The 23404-nt window shown below is 45.2% G+C and overlaps 1 protein-coding gene across 1 annotated transcript in view; it reads right to left on the bottom strand.

Annotated features, from left to right (window-relative positions):
• The window catches only part of CLSTN3 (calsyntenin 3), a 30321-nt gene that overhangs the window by 5743 nt on the left and 1174 nt on the right, over positions 1-23404 (bottom strand). Inside the window, exons 2-16 of the mRNA XM_027856439.1 lie at positions 21095-21217; positions 20423-20618; positions 19147-19355; positions 18597-18746; positions 18071-18256; positions 17280-17561; positions 16131-16243; positions 14956-15118; positions 14250-14306; positions 13410-13567; positions 13149-13297; positions 8280-8506; positions 7771-7941; positions 3563-3708; positions 3193-3328 (exon numbers count right to left, since the gene is read on the bottom strand). Coding sequence (XP_027712240.1) covers positions 3193-3328; positions 3563-3708; positions 7771-7941; positions 8280-8506; positions 13149-13297; positions 13410-13567; positions 14250-14306; positions 14956-15118; positions 16131-16243; positions 17280-17561; positions 18071-18256; positions 18597-18746; positions 19147-19355; positions 20423-20618; positions 21095-21217 — 2466 coding nt within the window. The remainder of the gene's footprint in view (positions 1-3192; positions 3329-3562; positions 3709-7770; positions 7942-8279; positions 8507-13148; positions 13298-13409; positions 13568-14249; positions 14307-14955; positions 15119-16130; positions 16244-17279; positions 17562-18070; positions 18257-18596; positions 18747-19146; positions 19356-20422; positions 20619-21094; positions 21218-23404) is intronic.

The raw sequence follows: 23404 nt of genomic DNA, 5'->3' as shown, positions 1-23404 counted from the left end.
CTTTTTTGACTTCATGACATCTCATGTATATGTCCCCTTCTCTTCCCTTGCCTGGATTACCACATTAGACTTTTACCTGGTCTCTTTGACTCAAAGTCTCTTCTCACTCCAATCCATCCTCTACTAAGCTGCCAAGATGACATTATCAAAGCAGAGGTCTGACCATGTCACCCTACCGCCGACCCCTTGACATTCTCTCAGTCAACTACGGTAGCTCCCTATTACCTCCAGGATCAAATACCAAACATTCCCTTTGGCATTGAAAACCCTTTCCAACCCGATGCCTTCCTCTTTGTCCAGTCCCCTCACACTGTACATCCTCCATGGCCTCTATAACACAACAACTCTGCCCTGGCAGTTCCTCCAACAGGACGCTTCATCCGTGCCTTTTCTGAATTGCCCTCCCTCCTCATCCCTACCTTGTACTTCCCCTGGCTTTCTTCAAGACTTGGTGGGAATATCACTGGCAGTCTGCCCTTCCCAATGCTGGTGCCTTCCCTGTTGAGGTACTTTCCTTTAATGCTTCCATTTATATCTTTTATGTGTAATTTTTTTTTGCATGTTGTTTTCTCCCTTAGAATGTGAGTTCCCTGGGAGCAGAGGTCATCTTTCTACCCTTCTTTGTATTCCCGGCACTTAGCACAGTTCCTGGTACATTGCTGTTCAGTCATTCAGTCGTACCCAACTCTACATGACCCCATGGACTTTTGTCCGTGAGGTTTTCTTGGCTAAGATACTGGAGTGGTTTTCCATTTCCTTCTTCAGTGTGTTCCCATTTTACAGATGAGTAACTGAGGCAAATAGGGGTTAAATGACTTGCCCAGGGTCACACAGCTCGTAAGTGTCCAATTTGAACTCAGATCTTCCTGACTCCAATCTTGGTGCTCTATCCACTGTACCACCTAGCTGCCCCATCTGGCACATAGTAAACCCTTAATCAATGTTTCTTAACTGACTGACTAAAGGAAGGAAGATTCTCAGTAATAATCATGGACCCACTGGAAATACAGAAAAAAAATTTTAGAAAGATGATCTATTTGCAGACCCTCAAGATTTAGTTATACGAAAAATAGATTCACATTACCCCCAATCGCATTCAAGGGGATGTGGAGAGAGATCGCCAGAAATATGCTGAGTAAAGGCAGGGATGATATCACTTTTTAAGTTGGCTGCAGATAAAGAGTTTAAAAATCCACAATTGCCCCCTCCTGCCCACCACATGAAGTCTGAACTCCTAATTCAAAGCCCTATTCAAAACCCCCAGACTTATTTCCCACCCCTTCTCATCAGATCCCCTTAGCTCCAATCAGAGAAGGGTCCCTGATACCCTCACTCCCTTCTTCCTCACACATCACATTCATTCTGGCCTACATGGCACTGCTTGACTGAACAATGAGCTTCCATTCTCCACTTCTTCCTGTCTATGCAAATCCTATCAGTCATCAGATGCCATTCCCTGCCCTGACTACTCTAACATATATTAAGTCCTCCCATTTCTGAAGTTCCTGCAGTATTTAAAAGTTATTGGAGGTAAGGGAATATGACCCATTTTTACTTTTTTAAAATATTCTATAGCTCCTGACTGTTGTCACCTTGAGAGGCTTCATTATCTTATCTCAGTGAAGTTGCCATGGCTCAAATTTCTGGAACTCATTTTATGGAATTTCATTTTATGGAATTGACATCAAAGTCCCTGACACACAATTATGGGAATCAGGGAAAATCCAGAAGCCATCTAGTTCAATTGGAATATTGTTCTGCTTCCAGTGGTGGTAAATCTTCATCCCATAAGGGAAGGTTTTTTTTGTTTTGTTTTGTTTTTGTTTTTTGTTTTTTTCAGAAAGAGTTAAAAATCATTTAGATCCTAGTCTGATGGGAAAGGTAGGTGATCAAGCTGGGTAATATTATTTTTGGTTAAAGGATGTATGGCTATAAAATAAAGAGGTTAAGAGTATGTGTGTGTGTATGTACTTGTGTACATGCATATAGTTCATAAATTGGTTCTAAAAGCAAATCCAAAGAGAGGTTCCAAACATGTTTTGAGTAGTGGCAGATGTTTAGTCGGTTTTTCAGTCATGTCTGACTTATCATGACCCTTTTTGGGGTTCTCTTGGCAAAGATGTTGCAGTGGTTTGCCATTTCCTTCTTCAGCTCATTTGACAGATAAGGAAACTGAGGCAAACAGGATTAAGTGAATTGCCCAAGTGTCTGATTTCAGATTTGAATTCAGGTCTTCCTGAACCAGGTCCACACTCTATCCACTGTGCCACCTAGCTGCCTAGGAGGCAATCACCGTGCCAGAATGACAATATGCTCAGCCCTTGATCATTTTCTATTTTTTTCCACGGGTGCTAGTCTTGTTTTGAACATGAACCCCTTAAAGACCTAGATTTGTGAAGAATTAAGCCTCCCCTGACTGACATAACTTGTTGTTTGCATCCCAAATCAAACTCCCTGTGTGTCCTTGGGAGTCAAGAGAGGCACCAATCAGTCTGCACTAGGCTGAGAGCGCTTGTGCAGCTGGGACCCTTGCAGATAAGCTGACCATTCTCTCTTCATAATCTAGCAGTTCCCCAGGGGAAAGAATGAGGCTTTTGCCATCACCTTGCCCCTCCCCTTTGGGAGGGGTTTTGTCCTTTTCCCACCTTCACTTCACTTCCCCCTCTCGTGTTCCTCCTCCCTTTATTGGACTGTCATAAATATGCACTCTTCTGTATGGATTGTGAACTCTTTGGGTTCCATTTGCATGTTGATTTCTCTTGTAATAAACCTAGTTTTCAGTAACTGTGATTTCATGTTGACAGATCAAACAGATCAAAACTTATCTTATATCTCCCCCCAAGCAGCAGTTCTGAGCACATATCAAACACTCAATAAATATGATTGATAGGAGACTCTTCCAGGTCAAGGACTGACATAATGTGATGGAGGGGAAGCACCAGCAGTAGCAACAGCCTGAAATCCCAACCAGACCTCATCATGCTAGTGATAAAGATAAAGGAAACTTATCATTTGGCCGAAGGTTCCAAAGTAAAATGGGCCCAGAAAGGATGAGAAGTCTGGACACACCCACTCACCTCACAATTTCCCTTCTTTCCCACCTACCTCTATCAAGTGGAGAGACAGCACTGTGCCTGGCACTGTCACCCAGTATCCCCCTCTACTTGTCCTATCCTAGCCTTCCTTACTTACTGGAGTTTTGGTGAGCGCTGGCTATGCTGTGTCCAGCCATCTCCGCAGGTGGCTGGTGTCCATTGTGTAGAAATTGCTGGGAGCTGAGCACATGGCTGGGGTAGGCAGCCTGATTCATGCTATGCAGTACATTCGCCTGCAGACAAAGAGTCAATGACCTTTGGGTGTCCTTCCTCAGACTTTTTACCACTCCCAAGCCCAAACCCCAGTTTTTACCATCTTAATTCCTTCACCTAAAACAGTGGCAGGACCATCTCTTAATGTTAGGACTCCCAACCCCACTAACAAGAGGCTTAGCCCATGCTATCCAACCCCACTGGGCTCTCCCAATTGGAGGGAGCTTTGAAAAGGAGGGGAAGTCATCTTGTACCTCTACAATGAACTCATTGCTGGAATATCGGCCATTCATTTCAGAGCAGGAAAGCCTGAATTTCCTTGCGTAGAGGGCAGCCCCATGTCGCAGCTTATAGCGTGTTTGCCTCAGCACCTCCTCATACACTGTGATGCTTTCCACTCCTGGAGAGGCAGGAAGGTGATTTGGCACAACCCAGACAGGACCCACCACCTTAGCAGCCTAAAGGTGATTCTCCGGACTCATAGGTAGGAGTCTCCAGACTCCTACCTACTAAGACATCACTTAGCTGGGGTTGCTAGGACAGTGACCCTAAGTAATGGAAGAAGCTAGTGCCTTGTATCTTTTAGTATTGAGTGCTAAATCATCAGGTAAGTGAAATAAGGAAGGAAGGAAGGAAGGAAGGAAGAAAGGAAGGAAGGAAGGGAAGGGAAGGGAAGAAAGAACAAAGGAATGCTCATAGTGTAGACCTCATTGTACAGAGAATTATTAAAAACACATTACAGTATGAAGCAAGAAATCAAAAGAAAGAAGCATGAGACCTAGCTGTCCCAGAGGACATAAAAAAATAGGAGGTGATTACTGAAGGGGCAGTAATGCAGGTGAAGGGTTCCTCTGAGGTCTAATCATAAACCTCTACCATCCTGAGCAACACACCTATCCCCTTCCTCCCCAGCCCCACCCTGCCTTTATCCTGAACTGGGGGACTGCCTGAGGGCCTGCCCTCCCTTTGCTTTTCTCACCTTCTCTTGCCCTTTTGATTTTAAGTTTTGCCACACCTACCTTTTTAATGAAGCTGAGGCCTCTTATTAACTTACTCTGACTTTGGAATAGCTGTTGGAACCTTGCATGACTAGGGCAGCATGGAGCTGGCCGAAATGAACGCTTGGTGCTAGGTCTCTCCTGGTTTTTTTTTTTTGGAGAGTTTGTATTTCCTAATAATGCTTTTCTGCCTAGGCTCCACTGATGTGACTTTGTAGGAAAAAAAGAAGACCCAGCCAGCACTATGAGCATGTGGAATGCCTGCATCTGGAAGGGGCATCAGGTTTGTGGCCCAGCCAGGAGCAGGCTCTGGCTGTTCTTAATCCCAGCTTCTCTTTCCTTGGCACTGCCCACCTGTAGTGAAGCTAGATGAAACATGTGGATGAGAGGAGATGAGTTACGGCTGCCTTGTGGCTCTCATGACCTTAAGCACAATCCTAATGGGCTTATGAAGCACTGTCTTTCACTGGGGGGGTGGGGGGTCAGGGGAAGAGAAGCATCAGTTGTTTAAGAAGAGGAATGATCCAAATGGTGACCTCCCTTAACTCCTGAAGAGGGGAATCACACCTCCTAAAATTTCTTCCTTGCCTCATCCCCTCATTCTCCTTATGATGTGAGCGGCCTGAGCCCCAGGACCTTTCGCTTTCACCTGAAACTTTGCTACCTGGGATCCCATAGTCCTCCCCTGACCCAGCTGCTCCCTGTGCAGACTTTGTATTCTGAATTTTGCATCTAACTGCTGTAAACTTCTTTGTCAGTGGAACTTAATAAAATATGATGGGGATATATGATCTAAAAAAAAAAAGGAAGGAAGGAGGGAGGGACAGAGAGTGGAAAGGAAAAAAGCAAGAAAGGGAGGGAAGGAAGAAAAAAGAAAGGTAAGGAAGGGAAAGTTGGGAAGGAGAAAGGAAAGGAGGGAAGGAAGGAGGGAGAGAGGAAAGGAAGAAGGAAGAAAGAAGGGAAGGAGGAAGGCAAGGATGGAAGGAAGGAGGAAAGGAGGGAGGGAGGGAAGAAACAAGTGTAAGTAGTAAAGGATACAACATTCTAGCCTCTTAACATTAGTTTGTTATGTCTCAATAGTTATTATGTCTGCAGTTGTGGACCCTGTTTTGCAAAACTGTTTCTATTTGTTAGGGCTTGGAGGCGTTATTAGGAAGTGATTAGTGATGCTTAAAAAAACCCGAAGAATCAACAAGACACAAAAAAAGCAGTATGTTTTGGGGGTCCCTACTGAGTTGAGAGATACAGGATAGACTAACAGCTCTTTGGCCTGTAGGAAGGGAGAGAAGTAGGACTGGGAGTTGAAAGAAAGATAGCAAAAAATGAAAAGGGAGAAAGAAATAAATTAATGGAGAAAAAGACAGGCTAACAGATATGCTGGTTGGTCTCTGGAGAAATAGAAATCTACCTTCAGAAGCCACAATTTTAATTTTTTTGGACTGGACTAATGACTTCATTGAAACAAGGAATTCCCAATGAAGAAAGTTGCAGATTGGCAACTACTCTGCAATTTATAGTCTTTGAGAATTAACTGGGGCACCAAGAGATTGAATCAGTCAAAAAGCATTTTATTAAGTGCTTGCACTCAGTGCCAGGCACTGTGCTAAGTGCTGGGAATACAAAGAAAGGCAAAACAAAACAAAACCAGAAAACCATAGTCCTTGCCCCTGTCAGTCTGTAATCAGGATCTGAACTCAGCCCTTTCTAACTCTAATTCTAGTTCTCTTTCCACTATAACATGCTACCACCCTATATCTCTCCCTTTAATCAGATATTGAGGCTATAACTTTGGGTTATACTATTATAGCACCTTTGAGTTTTATTAGAGATGGAAAATAAATAGGCAGACTGACATAAATAGGTAGAGAGTTCATTGGATAAGTCATTGATGCTTGTTGAATTGAATGGATTTAGTAGGCACATGAACTGAGTGAAGGAATAGGAGAATTTTGTAGTTGGAAGGGACTATGGTGGCCCACTAGGCCAACCTTTATCTGAGTAAGAATCTACTTGGCAACATTTTCAGCAAGTATTCTCATCCAGCCTTCCCTTGAGACCCTCTAGGGAGGGAGGTCCCCCTACTTCATGAGGCAGCCCATCCCACTTTTGGGTAGCCCAAATTGTTTGGAAGTTTTTCATTAGATTGAACCTAAATGTGCCACTCTCAGATCTCTCTACTCATTGCACCTACTTCTGCCCTTCAGGGCCAAAGAGAACAAGTCAAATACATACTGGCTCTTCCATGCGAGAGTCCTTTAAATAGTTGAAGACCACTCTCATGTCTCCTGCTAGGTCTTTTCTTCTTCAAGTTAAACTTTCCCAGTTTTTTCAAATGATTCTTGTAGGGCACGTGGTCTGACCAGGGCAGAGTATTACAGGACTCCCACCTTCCTCATTTCAGATACTATTCCTTTCTTAATGCAATCTACTGACACATTAGCTCTTTCTGGATGCCATTAAACCCTCCTGACTCACATGGAACTTGCAGTCCACTAAGACCCTCAGATCTTTTTTCCTAATAAACCTCTGTGTAGCCATACTTTCTGCCTCACCCATTGATTCTATTTGTGATGCTGATTTTTTGAACCTAAGGGTAAGACTTGACATTGATTCCTACTGATTTTCATCTGATTTGGTTCAGTTCAATATTTTGGCTGGTTGAAGTCTTTTTTAGTCCTGAATTTGGCATCACATTATCCCTGTTAGCATTGCATCACCTGCAAATGTGAACAGGGAGAGAGAAAATGTAGGTGATTGATGGAATAACAGATTGTTTTGCTTTTGTATTTGTGTCCCCAGGATCTAGCACACTGGCTTGAACAAAGCATGTGTTTAATCATTGAATTCAGTTGTTTCGATGTGGATGAATCTCTAGAAGATTACATACAGAAAGATATGGGAGGAAAAGAGGGGAAAGGCAAATATTTAGAGCCTGAATTTGGAGTCACTTTCACTAGGTATGAACATATAAGATAGTTTTCTCTCTTAGGAAGGATACAAATGACATCTGATCACATCTCTAGACCCTAAAAGGAAGGATTCTCCTTATTTCCTAAGTGTTAGCTCCTAGGGAAAAGTGAAATAAAGGTGTAAGCAGAGCTCTAATGAGCTCCAGGGTGCTGAAATGGGTGGGGGGATACTTATGGTCCTCCATTAGCCCCTGCAACCACCCCTGATCCCTGACCTGTCCCTAGGCTACTATCCCCAGTGTTCCATTGCTGTGGCTTTCCCCTTCTATGGTCTGTCTCCCACCCCATCCACCTAGGTGGGAGTAAGGGGATAGGAGAGGAATCAAGGACAGTCAATCATTCAAGTCAGGTCTTCTAGAGGATTGGCTTTTCCTCTCCTGGTGTAACTGCACCATTGATAGGTTGGCTTCTAGGCTACCCCCCACTGAATCTATCCCAGGCAGAAGAGTTCCCGGTTATGATTCTAAGTGGAAATAATCCTGGGGTCCCACTAACCAGAAATGGTGATGTAGGCAGAGGTATTACTAATTTCCAGTCCTCGCTGCTGCAGGGATGCTGCATCTAGCAGCAGGCTTTCTCTCTCTGGATCCAGGTCATCCCCAACTAGTGAAATTTCACAGCCATCCAGGTTGTGCACAATCTCATCGGACATTCGAGTGTCTGTCACTGGAAAAAGGAAAGGGTCACAGATGAAAGGCCTCCAGAAGCAGTGGATACCTCCAAACCCTATGAAGACAACTATCTTCTCATGGCCTGATCTCTTCCTTCTGCAGTCATTTCTTGTGAAGACAAACACCACCTGGTGTTTCTAGAACCTTTTCCAATCCACGATCCCCAAACTCCCTACAATCCTCTTCCCACCGACATTATTTCTGAGGGCCAAGTGCTTATGCTAATTCCTCTTTTAAAATCAAGTTATTTTCTTTTTATGAGAAACTTGTTTCCCAACTCTACTTAAAGACCTTTCCTTTTTCCTTCTGACTTTGCTTCTAGGGCAGCCTTACCTGTACCCTGCCAGCTCTCATCTTTTTTGGCCTCCACCTGGTGGGAGATGGAGCAGGTGATCTGGAGCTCAGGGAACAGAGGGACTCCCTCCGGCCCTTCAAAGTCCACAGCAGGACGTGCTAAGTGGGTCATACCACTCAGTAGGATCTGAGGGGCATCTGGCTGGAGGACCACAACATAGCCCTCCACATCAGGGATGGAGACACAGGACTCCTCGCTGAAGCACCTATGTTGAGAGGGATGGTAGGAGAAAGTTAGCTATACTATCATGCAGGATTCTTTTACATCCTTTTTCTAACCCCTGTCTCTTCAGGGAAAGACCCTCTCTCATAAGGAGGTTGGAAGAAGAGGAAGAGTTAGTAATTCCATCCACCCACACCAGTGTAACAAAGCTAGGGGAAGAGACTTTCCTTCCTAGTGTCATTCCCACCTGTAAGAAAGGTTCTGCATAGGAAGAATTTGGTCCTAGGGGACCATGGCTTAATTGCTTTCCTAATATTTCCTCGTCCATTAAGTCTAACAATGTTATCAAACATAAACGAAAAACAAAATCAACTTAACACTGACCTGCAAAAATAATGTGCATAGCATCTGTATTTTGTAGCATATTTCGTAACAATGGAGATGTTAATCACCCAAAAGGCATTACTGTGAGTTCACCATCATAACAAGCAATGTGAGGAGTCTAAGAGGGAGCTGACCCCAGGGGAATGTTCCCTTCCCAGAGGCCCAAGTCACCTAGTCAAGGTGACAAGGGCAAGCTTTAGAGTGGTCTACTCTGGTTATACTGGGCCAAGTCCTACCCACCCCCCTCAGTCCTTACAGATTCTGTCGTTATGGCATCATGTCACTAAGCCTTGCCTTGAAGTCAGAGCCAAAACCAAACCAATAGCAGAGCTGCTCTGAACTACCCCTCTAGGGCGACCATATCAATGCTTCCCAAAATAAGATGGGCATCCAGTCATCTGGTGTTTGCATGTTTGCTAGCTAAAAGATTCAGATAAGGGGCAGTTAGGTGGTGCAGTGGATAGAGCACTGGCCCTGGAGTCAGAAGGACCTGAGTTCAAATCCGGCTTCAGACACATAACACTAGCTGTGTGACTCTGGGCAAGTCACTTAACCCCACTGCCTAACAAAAACAAAGCAAAAATAAATAAAGAAATGAAAAATAAAAGATTCAGATAAAAAGGTATGTACCCTCTGTCCTATATTTCCTCAGAAAGTGTCTCATCTTCGTGGGTAAAGTGAGTTAGTTCCGGTGAGGAGGGACTTCCTGTGTGTAATAGAAGCCATTTTGTTTAGAGAACAATTACTGTTTGTGCTTCTAAACAGGTATGATGTGGCTACTGAAACTAAGGGAGAGAAGGGCAAAGTAGAGCAAGAGGCAAAGCTGAAGGGATAAATAGTCTGGAGCTTGTCTCAACAGGGAGGAAGGAATCTCCAGTTCCAGAGTCACTGTGACATTGAGGAGCGGAGTTCCCAGGTTGTGAGATTCACATCACTCTCCAAGGTGGCCTAAAAACAGAACTGTTTAGGAAACAGTCTAAGATAGCAGGCTCAAGGGCAGCCAGGTGGTGCAGTGGATAGAGCACCGGCCCTGGATTCAAGAGGACCTGAGTTCAAATCTGGCCTCAGATACTTACTAGCTATGTGACTCTGGGCAAGTCACTTAACCCCATTGCCTAGGCAAAAAAATAAAAAATAAAAAAACAAAAAACATAACAGGGTGGCAGCCATCTGCATGTGGTTTAGAAAAGGACAATAATTTCCTCCTGAATTCCCAAAATCACTTATTTAGTTGTGTTGTCCATATAGCTGAGAGAAGTCTATCCATTAGCCAACATAGGAAATATCTGGCAACATTAGCTTTAAGATCACTTTGGGTGCTGTGTGAAAGGTGGTTTGGAGAGCAGAGACTAGAGGCAGGAAAACCACTGAAGAGGCTGTTTAACAATAAATAGTCCAGGGAAGAGATGAAGAGGATCTGAGATAAGGTGGTGGTTTTTGAGAGAGGAGAGGTTGGGACATATAGGAGAGACTTTTCTGAGATAGAATTGGCAGATGGAGTCATCACTACGGAGGGGCTACTGGGGCAGAAATTTAGGGGGCATTGGCAACAATTGTACTGCTTCTCCAACATAGAAGCAGGTACTCTTAGCACCCAGTTAGAGAGGATAATTAGTTAAAATAAGTTACCAAATGATGCCCTCCATCCCTTGCCCCACTGCCCTCAACTCTCCCACATCAGCTTCTTCAGCAGCAGCCTGGTAGCACTGCAGGATCTGTATCCTCACCTCTTCCTCATACTACTCTCAACTGAATTGCCTGTGTGCCAAAACTGCTAATTGTGGTTAATTGCACTTGGTGACTAGTTGGATATGGAGGGAAAGGGAATAAGAGAGAGATGTAAATGACCCAGAAATTTTGAGCTAAGGTGATTGGGAGGATGATGGTTATCATTAATAGAAATACAGAAGTCAGGAAAAGGGGCAGGTTTAGGGGGCTGACCTCAGTTTTGGGCATATTAAATTGGAAGAGAGAGTGTAGGGTAGGGTAGAAATAGGGTTAGAAATAATAATAATTAGCATTTACATAGTTTTTTAAGGTTTACAAAGTTCCTTACATATATAATCTCATTTAATCCCCACAACAATCCTATGAGGTGGTTGCTTTTATCATACCCATTTTACAGATGAGGAAACTGAGGCTGGGAAAAGTTAAATGACTTGCATATAGTAAATATCCAAGTCAGGATTCAAACCTAGACATTCCTGACTCCAATCCAGCACTATCCACTGTACCATCTACTTGCCTACAAGTAGGTACCTGGAAAAATCAAGTATGAAATAGATCAGGGCTAAAGATAAAGATTTGGATCATATGATTGAGATAATCAGGAGAGGCATGGAAGTGGAACAGATGATCAAGGGAACCTTGGGGAAAATATATGTAATCATGTATGTATGTATGTATGTATGTATAGATAGATAGATAGATGGCACAGGGTGAGTTGAAGATGAAGGGGAGATATCTGGAGAATAAAATTAAGGGGTAAGAGGGGATTATGCTGGAAGAAGGAGAAAGGAACAAGTAGAATGGGGTAAATTATCTCACATAAAACAGACAAGAAAAGACTTTTACAGTGGAGGGAAATTGGGGGAAGGTGAGAGGGAATGAGTGAATCTTATTCTCATCGGATTTGGCTTAGGGAGGGAATAACATACACACTCAATTGGGTATGGAAATCTATCTTACCCTCCAGGAAAATAGTGGGGAAGGGGACAAGAGAGCAAAGGGATGAGAGAAAATTTAAAAAAAAAAAAAGAAAAAAGAAAATATATGTAATCAGTCATTGAATCCACAATTCTGGATAGTCTAGTGACTGAGACCCTTCCTCATTCTACCACCTGCCAATTAGAACAACCCTAGTGTCCCCACTCCCATCTGTGATATGATAGAAAGGGCACTGAATTTGGAATAAGAAGAAGTGGGTTCAAATCTTGACTCCATCATCTTCTACTTTGTAACCTTGGTAGCAAAGGTTCCACTGGGCCTCAGTTTCCTCAATGTGTGAAATGAGGGTATTAGAGTAGATGGACTAGATGCCAACCCTAATAATGTGACCCATGATCCTATGATCTACTTGTAAAGGAAGCTAAATCCAGGGGCCAGACCCAGAAGAGAATAACCCATCCAACAAAGAGAAGGCTGAAGCTACCCTTGACCAGTGTGCCAGTCAAGGCTTCAATAAAGAGCTCTGAGTCAGGACAGAAGATATGGTCTTTCCTTCCAAAAAGAGATTCCAAAACTTATTGGGGGTAGAGGAAGAAGATTGTTTTGGTTCCAGAGACTAAATACATTACCACTGTTTATGTTCCCTTTAACAATTTAGGTTTTTCTCTAGAGAATAAGACCTCATCTACTTCCTATGCTTGAACTGAACTGAACTGAAATATTCCCAGTTTCACTTTAACTATATTTGCCCTGGCCAAACCTTGGACCATAACCTGGTTCTCTAGCCTGGTTTCCAAAAACCCCTTCCCCCACAGCTCTAGCACTGAATTTGTTATTAGTCCCCAGTCGCCACCAGGGAGTTAAAAGCCCACCATAAATTAAAACCCATCCTTATTCTCCCTAGGAGATAGGGAACAGTTAGGGATGTTTCTTCTCAGGTTGCTGATGGAGAAACTAGGGCACAGCAGGGGAAAGGGATTTGACAACCAGTGGGCAAAGTGGGAGGAGGGAGAGTAAAAAAACCAGTTCCATTCACTGGATGGCAGTACATCCTAAAAATAAGCGTTCGATAAGGAATCAACCATTGAATGCCCAATGAGTACTTGGTGCTGTGATTTGGTCTATCACTTGTCTCCTATTTTAAAAACAAACGAACAAACAGACAACTAAGCTTTAAATGTTTCACCTGTGGGTAAGCAGTCTCACGTTGAGCCTTACATGGTGAAGCAGGACTTATTAAAATAAATGAAGGAAAAAAAAAAGAGAGTGAAGTGCCTTATATTCAAGGTAACCCAATGGGTCAGTCAATAGTCTGGCAGGACCAGGAGCTAGGTCTCCTAACTGAGCTCCATTTGATAACACCGTACTTAATCATTATTTTTTATTTTCCTGCTTAGAGAAAAGAACAAAGAAAATAAATGGAGACAGAGAAGGGAAGAGATTTTGCAAAAATGTCATTCAAATGCAAGCCACAAAGTCCTGGTAGTGTCTCAATTCTGCCACTCACTATCTGTGTGACATTGGACAAGTCCCTTAAGCTCTTGGGCCTGTTTCCTTGTCTGTAAAATGCAGAACTATAGCTTCCGTGAGGTCCTTTCTTACTCTAAAATTCTATGATCCATCCCCACACTCACTTGACAGCAGTGGCAAGGCGTAGGGGCCGGACACCAGGTGTTGCAAAGCGCAGAGTGTTCATGTAAGCCACATGCTGCAGGGCATGGTTGAAGGTCTCCACGTCATCTCCCTCCAGGGTGAGTAGGGACTGCGAGGGATTCACGTGGACCTGGGCCCCAGACATAGACATAGCTGTGAGCAGGACCAGGGACAGGAAAAGGAGGGGCCAGATAGGGCAGGGGGCAAGAAGACATGCTAGGCAGGTAAAGGAAGGCCTGTACCTTCATGCCTTTGCCCAGGCTCTCGAAGTCCCTATAGTCCAGCCCCTCCCGACATGCATAGAGGCATTCGATAACCTCACGGCTCTCCAAGCGGCCTGAGCGCACGCTGAAACCAGCCAGGTAGCCATGGAAGTAGTGGTGAATCGGCAGAGGGTCTCCTAGGGCAGGAACATAGGAGCAGGAGCAGGAGATGAGGTAGATGAGAAAAGAGAGGGAAGAGAAAAGAGGAAAGAAAGGGGAAAGGAGAAAAAGGCAGAATAGAGGAGAGAGGACAAAAAGGGGACGTGGGAGAGGAAAAGAAGAAGGAAAAGAGATCAGGAAAAAGATGCAAAGATACAGGGGAAATAAAACTAGAAGGGAAAGGATAAACTACTGAAAGCCAAAGGAGAAGTGGCAGGACTAAATGATAAGTCCAATGGAGCAAGAACTGGAACAAGGAAATCAGACCAAGAAGGAGAGAAGAGGAAGGGGAGCCACACAGGAGTGTGAAGGAGTGGTCTGCCAAGACACAGTGCAGTTCCCAAGCCAGGCTTGGTGTATACCTTCCCTCCTACATGGCCTAGGGAGACTACTCAGAAAGATTGGGCGTGTCAGCCCAGAAGATGCTCAGATACACCACCAACTCCTCCTCCTTTCTACCTGTCACCGCCACCCCAATCGGTGTCAGAAAACCCCCTTACCTCATTCTGTGGAGGTACGCCACAGAGAATAACGGGCCTTTGCTTAGGCCATGGTCCTCTAAAGAAGGATGGAGTGGTGCATAATGGGGCTGGAGAGGGTACAGGGGAAGAGATACGCATTTCCCCAGTGGAAACTGCTCCTTGCACAAACATACCGTACCTTGGTTCACATCCGTGCTGTTGTCTCCCCCTTTGTCCTTCTCTTTGCTTTTTTCCTCTGCAAGGAAGAGAACCTGTGAGCTCAGGGTAGTAAGAGCAGATGAGTCAAAAGGAATGAAGGAGAGGCCCTGCCCTTCTGCGAACAGAATCCTAGCCCCAAATATGTCCTGCTTAGGAATCTTGGGACAGCTTCCAAACGGGACCCTCCTCCCACTGGCTATTCAACACCAATCTCCCAGACCTCAGTGTGATCCAATGAAATTTCGAATGTGATGCTCTGGAAGCCATAGCCTCAAATAAGAAAAGTGAAAGGAGAAAAAACTTTATGATGGTTTCTGAAGGGTTCTTCTCCACTTCCACTAACGAGGGAGCAAGGACAAAACCAACAAAAATTATAGGTGGATTCGGGTGAGGCATTAGGAAGACTTTCCTAGCAGTCTGAGATGCCGACCAGTTCCCCTGGCTATGGAGTCTCCTTCTCTGAGCTCTTTAAATGTAGAAGGTTTCTGTTTTTCTGAGCCCGAGGTTTGCTTACTCAGATGGGATGCGTGAAATACTTTCTGCCGGTCTAGTAAGTACAGGCTACTGTTTCCCTATCAGTCACCCTCCTTTCCCTAACCCTAACTCACTAACCACCCCTTGGTAGTCCATCTTGCTTTTTTCCTTGAGTGGCTTCTGGATGTGGGTAAGGATGGAGTAGGACTCACCAGTCCAGCAGGCCCCGATCATGAGGGCAGGCTCTTGTCGAGGTGGATGGATGAGGCCGTTGTCATGAATGAGAGCAGGGTCAAAGGAGATTCCATCCGCATAGAGTGTGACTGTGGGGAACTCAAGGTTCAGAGCATAGTGGTGCCACTCATCATCACAGACCTGGAAAAGGTTAACAGAGCCGAGAGAGGAATTAAGGCAGGGCTACCCTCCTTAGTTAGTCTCTAAGGAAGTCTCAATAGCAATAATCCCTGCCTCCTGGGTGAGGAGAGAGACGTTACTTCTCAATGCTAGCTCTTTAACATGAAGATCTGCCTTCAAAGTAGATGATAAAAAAAAAAATTCCAACATGCAAATACCCCTTAGAGTGAGTTCACTTATCACATAAGAGTACTGGACCACTGGGGTCTCAAAGGGCAGGGAAGAAGGAAGAAAATGGGAAAACCTCAAAGGCAAACTATCTGTTTCATACTTTTTTCCAGGAAGTCAGAAGGAGAGACTGAGTAATGGAGAAAGGGAAAAGATGACAATATAAAACACTAGAGAGATTAAGAGGTGGGAAATGCCATTCCCTATTCTCAGCCAAAGGAGAGATGTGAGGAAGCTCTAAATTATCCAAGGACTGAGGATTATCCAGTCTTATTAATCCAGGTAGAGATTTTCAATCTCTACCCACTTTGTACGTGTGACTATTTTGCTACTTGATCAGGGCACAAACAAGAGATATCAAATGAGAAAAAAAATTGGATTCAATTGCTTCTTGTGGTCAGTTAGAGATAGGTTGGTTGGAAATGGCTCTTGGCTCTAATTAGCTTTCAAATTTATCCACAGATTTAAAAATTACACATGTTCTTTTTCACTTATAATCATGAACAATCAAAGATCAGCAGCCTGAGGACTATACATTGAAAAGAATTAAGAATTAAGACCTATTTGGGGTTAATGGTAATTTACTCCCTATTCCCTCTCAACTTGGGAAGGCTTTCTGCAGGAGTCAAGCTTTGGAAGAAGAAAACAAGAAAGAATGGTGGCTGAGGAGAAGCCTCTATAAGCAGAAGACTCAGCATTGGAAGAAATGGATGAGAAATAAGAGATGAAGAGCATCTCTTCCCAATATTTTTCCCATCCATTGCGTGTCTCCAGGAGTCTGAATTTTCCATTGTGCCATCCTCACCTGCTCCAGTTTCCAGAGGAACTTGACGGGCCGGGCACTCTCCAGCAAAGGCCAGTAAAGGAAAGCAATTCGGCAGCCGTGGACTGTCAGCCAGTAGTGAGAGAAGCCATCCTCTGTGGGGAGAGGTGGGGAGACAGAGATCAAACACCAAAGCTTGGGACAAGAGTAAGTTAAGGCAAAAGGTGAGAGTAGACATTTGAGTCCTCTCAAGGTCAATGACCAAGCTAAAAGAAGTGACTTGCTTAAGGTCCCACAGAGGGTGAAAGAATAGAAAGGTGGATGTATATTCATGCCTAAAGATATCCCATTACAGTGGGGGAAAGGGTGGAGTAGGCTCATATTGGAGGGGGAAATTAAGAGTGAAAGAGAATGAAATTCTGCTATCTATTCATTCTTTCACCCATTCAACTTTCGTTTTTATTATTTAGTTGTTTTTTCAGTTGTGTCAGATTCTTAGTGAAAAATCCCATTTGGGGTTTTCTTGGCAGAGATAATGGAGCAGTTTGCCATTTCCTTCTCCAGCTCATTTTTTTTTTGAGGGGGCTAGGCAATGGGGTTAAGCGACTTGTCCAGGGTTACACAGCTAGTGAGTGTTATGTGTCTGAGGCCAGATTTGAACTCAGGTCCTCCTGACTCCAGGACCAGTGCTCTATCCACTGTGCCACCTAGCTGCCCCTCCAGCTCATTTTACAGATGAGAAAATTGAGGCAAACAGAGTTAAAGGACTTACTCAGGGTCACACAGTAAGTGTCTGAGGCTAGATTTGAACTCAGGAAGATGAGTCTTCCTGACTCCAGGCCCAGTGCTCTATCCACTGTGCTACCAATCCAACTAGCATTGATCAAATGCCTGTTATGTGCAGAACATTGGGCTAAGAACTGGGTTGGAAAGGATGGTGCCAATGTATGTGTTGATGAAGATGAACATTCCAATGTATTGCAGGAGTATTTGGTAATCTACCTATCCACATTTATAGCTATACTTATTGAGCTTGAAGGGACCTGAAAAGTCATCTAGCCCAACCCCTTCATTTTATAGATGAGAAAACTGAGGCCCAGAGAGGCTCAGTGACTTGCTCAATTTCACAGTTAATTTACTGCAAAGCAATGTCTAGAGCTTCAGCCTCCTGCCTCCTAGTTTGATGCTCACCATTCTGCACAGTGTTGCACACGATGGTTTCCTCCTCTTTCTTGCCCTTGCTGGGGGTCACTCCATGTTTCATCCAAAAGGATAAAGTGAAATGGTCACTGAGGCCATCTTGGGAGCCAGATCCGACCCCGCCCCCACTGCCCAGGGGGACCTGTACAGCCTGGGTCCCGTTGAACCAGTAGATGAGGCTGCTGTCCTGACTGTAGTGCACGGAGAGCCCTGCTGTCCAGTTAGCATTAGGGCCGGGCATAGGGAGCAGATCCACCTCCCCTGTGGCAGCACCTGTAGGGTACCCCCCCACCCCCAGGAAGACAGAATTATTAGAATCAAGATGTGGACTGAGTAGACTGAGATAGCTGTTCTCAAAATGGGGGACGGAAAGAAGAGAAATCTGAAGTATTTTTTCCAACCTGCATGACTGCAGTCCCCATGCTGCTTTTTTAAAACTCAGATTGAGGCCAACTCCAGCAAGAAGCTTTCCTGGGCCTTCCTAGCTGACTTTCCAACCCCTGCTTGCCCTCAATGTACTTCAGCCATTGTGGTGCAGTGTTAGAATTGCCTCTGGCAATTATATCCTTCTCTCCCATCTCCACTTTTTGGGAATAGGGAGTAAATCCAATCTTTCCTGTACTCCAATACCTAGAATCTGTGTGTGGGTACTTAGCACATACTTATTGACCCCTAGCAGATGGTGCAGAAAGGATTCTTGGAAAGAGGGAGACAAGGTCAAGGGATGCTGAGGAAGACCAAAAGAACATGACTCAGAGTTGGGGTAGAGAAGAGGGGCACACCACAGAGTTTTCGAAGAGCCCTTTCTGAATAGTTGTCCCGATCACAGCCCTTGGCCACGTGACTGGTCTGCAGCTCAATGGTGGCCTGGATGTTCCACAGCGGCTCATCACAGGTTTCTAGGCGGATGCCAGGAAATAAAGCCAGGCTCCCGGCACCAGGTGCATACTCAATCCTTTTGCTCCAGCCTATAGGGAGTGGGGGGAGGAGGCAAAGGAAAGGAAAGTAAGCCATTTCACCCAAATTTACTATGCTATTTCCAATTCCCCACAGCCATCTTCTCAGATTCCATGGGGTTTAGCTTAGTCCATGGCTGGCCTGCTCAATCCACAGGTAATACTGCAAAATACCAGTCTGTTGCCTTCTACACCTTTTGTCCCTCTACTTGGGGGTCAGGCTTCCCCCAGGCAGAACTATGCAACCATCACAGAAGCCCAGAGATGGGCAAACTGAGAACAAATGTTAAGTTTACTTCATCCATGTCAGGATGAGGTGCTAAAGGATTGGGGTGAGGTCTGGGTTGCTCACCTTGCCAGCTGGGCTTGCATGTGGGCTTCACCTGGATCTCTACCTCAGCATCATCAGCTGCCCTCTTCTTTCCACAGTCATATGCTGTCACTGTGAATTTATAGAGCCGCTCCCCACTATATTGCAGTTTCTCTGTGTTCTCAATGTTCCCTAGAAGATAAGATGATAGCTCATAGCAAGTAAAGAAAGGCAGGAAAGAGGAAGGGAGAGAGGGAAAAAGAAAGAAGGAGGAGACCAAGAAAAAGGGGAAGGGGGAGAGGGAGGACAATGAGAGAAGAGAGAAGGGGAGGGAAAAAGGGAGAAGAAGAGAGGAGGGGAAGGGGGAGAGGGAGGGAGGAAAGAGTGGGGAGAGCAGGAGGAGAGAGGGAAGGAGAGAGAGAGAGAGAGAGAGCACATGCAATGGAGTCGAGGATGAAGAATAAATTGGACAACAGGAAGTTGTCTAGGAAGATGTGGGATAGAATCTGGGGTAAGCAAGGATTTGTGTTCCAGTTGAGAAATCTGGGGGACAAGAGTTATAACATCAGTGTAGAAGTGGGGATGAACTCACCATCATTGTCAATGAGGAAAGGAGTATTAGGGGTGAGGATCTCATAATAGCAGATCTGACTATATTGTGGGGAACAGTCACCATCAATAGCCTCCACTCTCAGAATTCGGTCATACAACTTCCCCTCTGTCACTGATGCCCGGTACAGCCGCTCCACAAATACTGGGGCAAATTCATTCACGTCATTTACCCTCACGTGCACAGTTGCCCTGTATAGACCGGGGGAAGGAGAAGGGTTAGCATTGCCCCAACATCCAGAGAGCTTAAGGGGCAAAAGCTTGGACCACAGAGGGAGAATTCCAGAACAGAACTGCATCAAAGCAGTCCTGAGCCTGTGGTAGGACTATATTCCTTAGGTCCCCTTGCCTCACTCCCCACCCAGCCCCTAAGTGTCCTAGCCTGTGCTACCATAACCCTTAGTCAAACCTCATGGTAAAGAGCATGAACCCAAAGGGAAGAGGTGCCCAAGGGAGGAAGTGAAGCACCCACCTCAGAGGAAGGGGTTAAATGGTTTCCTAAGAGATGATGTAGTTAGTTTCATAAGGGATCATGGGGAATCTGGGCTCCTAATATGAGGCTGGGGATGCCAGACAGTGAACTGGGAAGTATTTAAGGGTTCAAAGCATTTGTCCTCATGAAGAGTTAATAGCTAGGTGGCACAGTGGATAGAGCATTGGGCCTGAAGACAGGAAGACTCATTTTCACGAGTTCAAACCTGGCCTCAGACACTGACTAGCTGTGTGACTGGGTAAGTCTCTTAACCCTGTTTTCCTCAGTTTTTTCATCTATAAAATGAGCTGGAGAAGGAAATGGCAAACCACTGCAGTATCTGCCAAGAAAATCCCAAATGGGGTCATGAAGAGTCAGATAAGACTGAACAACAAGAGTTGACCTCAAGTAACCCTGTCAGGAAATGTGGGATATAAAACCAAGAGCTAAATACAAAGTGAAAAAGTAAAACTAACTATAAAAAGCAATGGGGAATGTGTGTAGCATTTACACATAAGTGGCATGTGCCATGTAATGTGTATGTTTCACATGTCTGTGTGCCATGCGTTATAGATCTGTGTGATTTGTATGTATGAACAGGAAGCTTCTGAAGGGCAAGGACTATGTATATCACTGAATGTTCTGATCGCCATCCCATCGTGGTGGATATTGGACAGTCACCGAACAGAGGTGGTATGGGAGTGGGCTGATATTATTAAGGAATCAATATGACCTTAGGAGAAGGGACAGAAGAGGGCTCTAGTAGTGAAGTGAAAGACTTCCTCACTTGTGTGATTTCTTGGTATTGGCCCCATCTGGACCTTCACCACAGTCATAGGCCTGAATTGTGAAGCTGTGCTCCTTCTGAGCCTCACAGTCCACTGGTTCCTTGGCTCGGATCAACCCCTCTCCAGTCGCCTTGTCCAGGATCACGGCCTCAAAGGGAACCCCAGCCCCATGCAGTCGGAACCCACAGATTTCACCTGGTCAGAGAAGAAAAGGAAGGCCATAGTTCCCATCAGGTTCTTCTCTAGCTTCTCCTTTACTCCCACCTACATTAACCCCTCCCATCATCTGTTGTACCAGGCCCTGACACTCCTCCCAAGCCTTTACTCTCATCTGCCCTTCCCTCCCTGTGACCAGATCTATATAGTTCTAGCCCCTTTCCCCCTCCACATATTAATAAGAACCCAGCCCCCTTCTTCCTGTGCTTCCACAATGGAGACCCTGATAAGTCCTACTGAATTCAACCCCTGCCTATGTCCTTACCTCTGATCCCCCTTTCTCCTCTCTCATCCTTAGGTTCCCTTGCCTCTTCCTAAAGTTTTTCCTATTCTCTTCCTTCTACTCCCTCTCTCCCTTCTTTCTCCCCAGGCTAATTTCCCCCATATACATTCCTGTGCCTGTTTCTCCTCTTCCTTGTCTCTGCCTACCCCACTTCTGGTTTTCCCTCCATTACCAGCATAACGAAGAGGGGCATCCTTGTCGAGGGCAAAGAGTGGTGGGTTGAGTAGGACGGTGTTGTCATTCTCCATGACAATGCCCTGATACTCAGCTTCGATCCATGGCTTGTGTTTGTTGGCTGACACCCCAGGGAACAGAGAGGAAGACCCTGTGAGTCAAGACCCCACTTTATGAAAAACCCCTCTAGGCCCAGGCCTTTGGCTACCCTTACCCACCTTCTTCACCCACCTCTCCCCCCCTCCAGCTCCTTGCCTTTGTTATCCTCCCTCTAAACTCGCAAAGACAATCTTTTTTAGAGCTGGAATGGGACCTCGGAGGCTATTTAGTTCAACTTCCATCATTATCATTTTTGTCCTAAGAAAGCTGAAACCCAGGGAGGTTAATAGACTTACCCAAAGTCAAACAGGTAATAAGTAGCAACGGCAGTATTCTAACCCTGATCTTCTGCCCCCAAATCCAGTGCTCTTTCCACTCTACTACATCCTGCTGGAAAGGCACCAGCCCAATCCCAGAGAATAGAATGAGGACATGGGATAAACTATGGAGGTGAAAGGCAGGATATAAAGTCTGTTCCTTCTATTTCCATGGCAACCAACTATACATTAGAGACCTAAGGTCTGCTTTGAATATCAGGGTCAAGAGAATGGGGGACTCATCTCGAAAAGGCGCTTCAGGTCCTTGGGAGAGTATCAGGGAGGGGATAGGTAGCATAGGGAACACCAGAAATTGACTATGAGAAAGCCCTGAAAAGAGGATAAGGAGAGAATGAGGTCACAGCATAGACAGGGAAGGGGGAGAAGAAAGGGTTCAAACCCCACTTCCTCTGAATTTCAATTTAAATTCCTTCATTTCTCTTGTCATCCATCCCAGCCAACTCTCAATCCAGAACTATACCTTCAAGGGAAAGTAAAGGAATGGGAGAGGAAGAAAGAGATAGAGGGCAAAGGGAAGGCCACTCCATTGGAAAGATCAGGGATAGAGGAGAGAGATCAATGCCAATGATTGGACCCAATGGTGCCAGCATTGTAGAGAATTATTGAGCTGGCCTACATACATCACTAATCCTCCCTGCCCCCACTGCTAAACACATTTGCTCAGTACACATCTGCCAGTCTCCAGGATTGTATCTCCTCATATCTCACCTTAGCCTGGAATTAGGATCTGAGGAACTTTAGCAAGCCTTTCTCCTACTGCTTTGTTTCTTATCCACATACAAGATCTAGTCTTCATTCTTTTTTCCCCATCTGAGACCATTCCAAAAGGGGCATAGTTTTTTCCCCCATTTCTACTCAAAGGGCTCAGGGAACCTTCCCCCAATCCTCCCTCAAAGATCATGTTGGCTCTGAAGTGAGGGATTTCAGACACAAGATAGACCATGTGGAGGAGCCGTATCAGTGTCCCAGTGGGCCCAAATTTCCCAACAAGAAACTTGGTTTAGAATTTCACCTTCTGCCCCACTGCCCTTGCTCTCTACTCAACCAAAAAACTCCACTGGGGAATAGGGAGCTATATCTGTCTTGAGCCCTTCTTTACCACCAAATCCTAAGCTCTTAAATTATCTTAATGAAGATACAATTTTCCTTGTGTGGGAGGGAGAGATGGGAGTCATGTCACCAAAGAACAATTGAGTCACTGAGAGGAAGTTTATCTCAAATGTCATATAGGGAATATGCTGCTGAATCCAGAATTCCTGACTGCCGGTATTTTGGGGGGGGCAAAGCAGTCACCTGAGAATAGAACTCTCATGTACTGGACCCTCAGCCCCTTGTGCACTGTAGACATCATGCCCCTCCCTGTTCCCCTCCACAGCTGAGGGATGAGCCACAAGATGGTGAACAGGATAGAAAAGGATATGGCAGGACACCAAAAAGCTGGGGTTGAGGCAGGAGATGCAAAGAGGAGAAGAATGGCAACCAGAACACAAGCAATAGGCAAGACAGAGACAGAACACAAGATGGAGGGGAACAGGTGGAACAAGGGCAGCTTCTCTCCCTGCTTCTCCCCCTCAGCTATCTCTCCCTTTTCCTCTTCCCTCTTCCTTCCTCCCTCAGTTCTCATTCCCTCCTTCTTCTCCCTTCTTTTCATCTTATTCTCTCTTCTCTCCTCTAGTGTTCTTCTCCCTTCTCTTCTTTGCCCACTCCACTCTCTCCTCTTTCTTTCTTTCCTCCCTTCGCCTGGCCCCCCATTTCTCTCCTCCCCTTTCTTCTGTCCCCACCAGTTCTTTCCTTCCCTCTTCCCCCCATTCCCTCTTCCCCTCTCTTCTCCTCCTCAGTTGTATCCTCTTTTCTTCCCTCAATTCTCCCCT

The sequence above is a fragment of the Vombatus ursinus genome, unplaced genomic scaffold, assembly GCF_900497805.2.
Source record: "Vombatus ursinus unplaced genomic scaffold, bare-nosed wombat genome assembly UNPS02011431.1, whole genome shotgun sequence".
NCBI lineage: Eukaryota > Metazoa > Chordata > Mammalia > Diprotodontia > Vombatidae > Vombatus > Vombatus ursinus.
The sequence above is the reverse complement of the archived record's forward strand: the minus strand, read 5'-3'. Positions and strand labels throughout refer to the sequence as shown.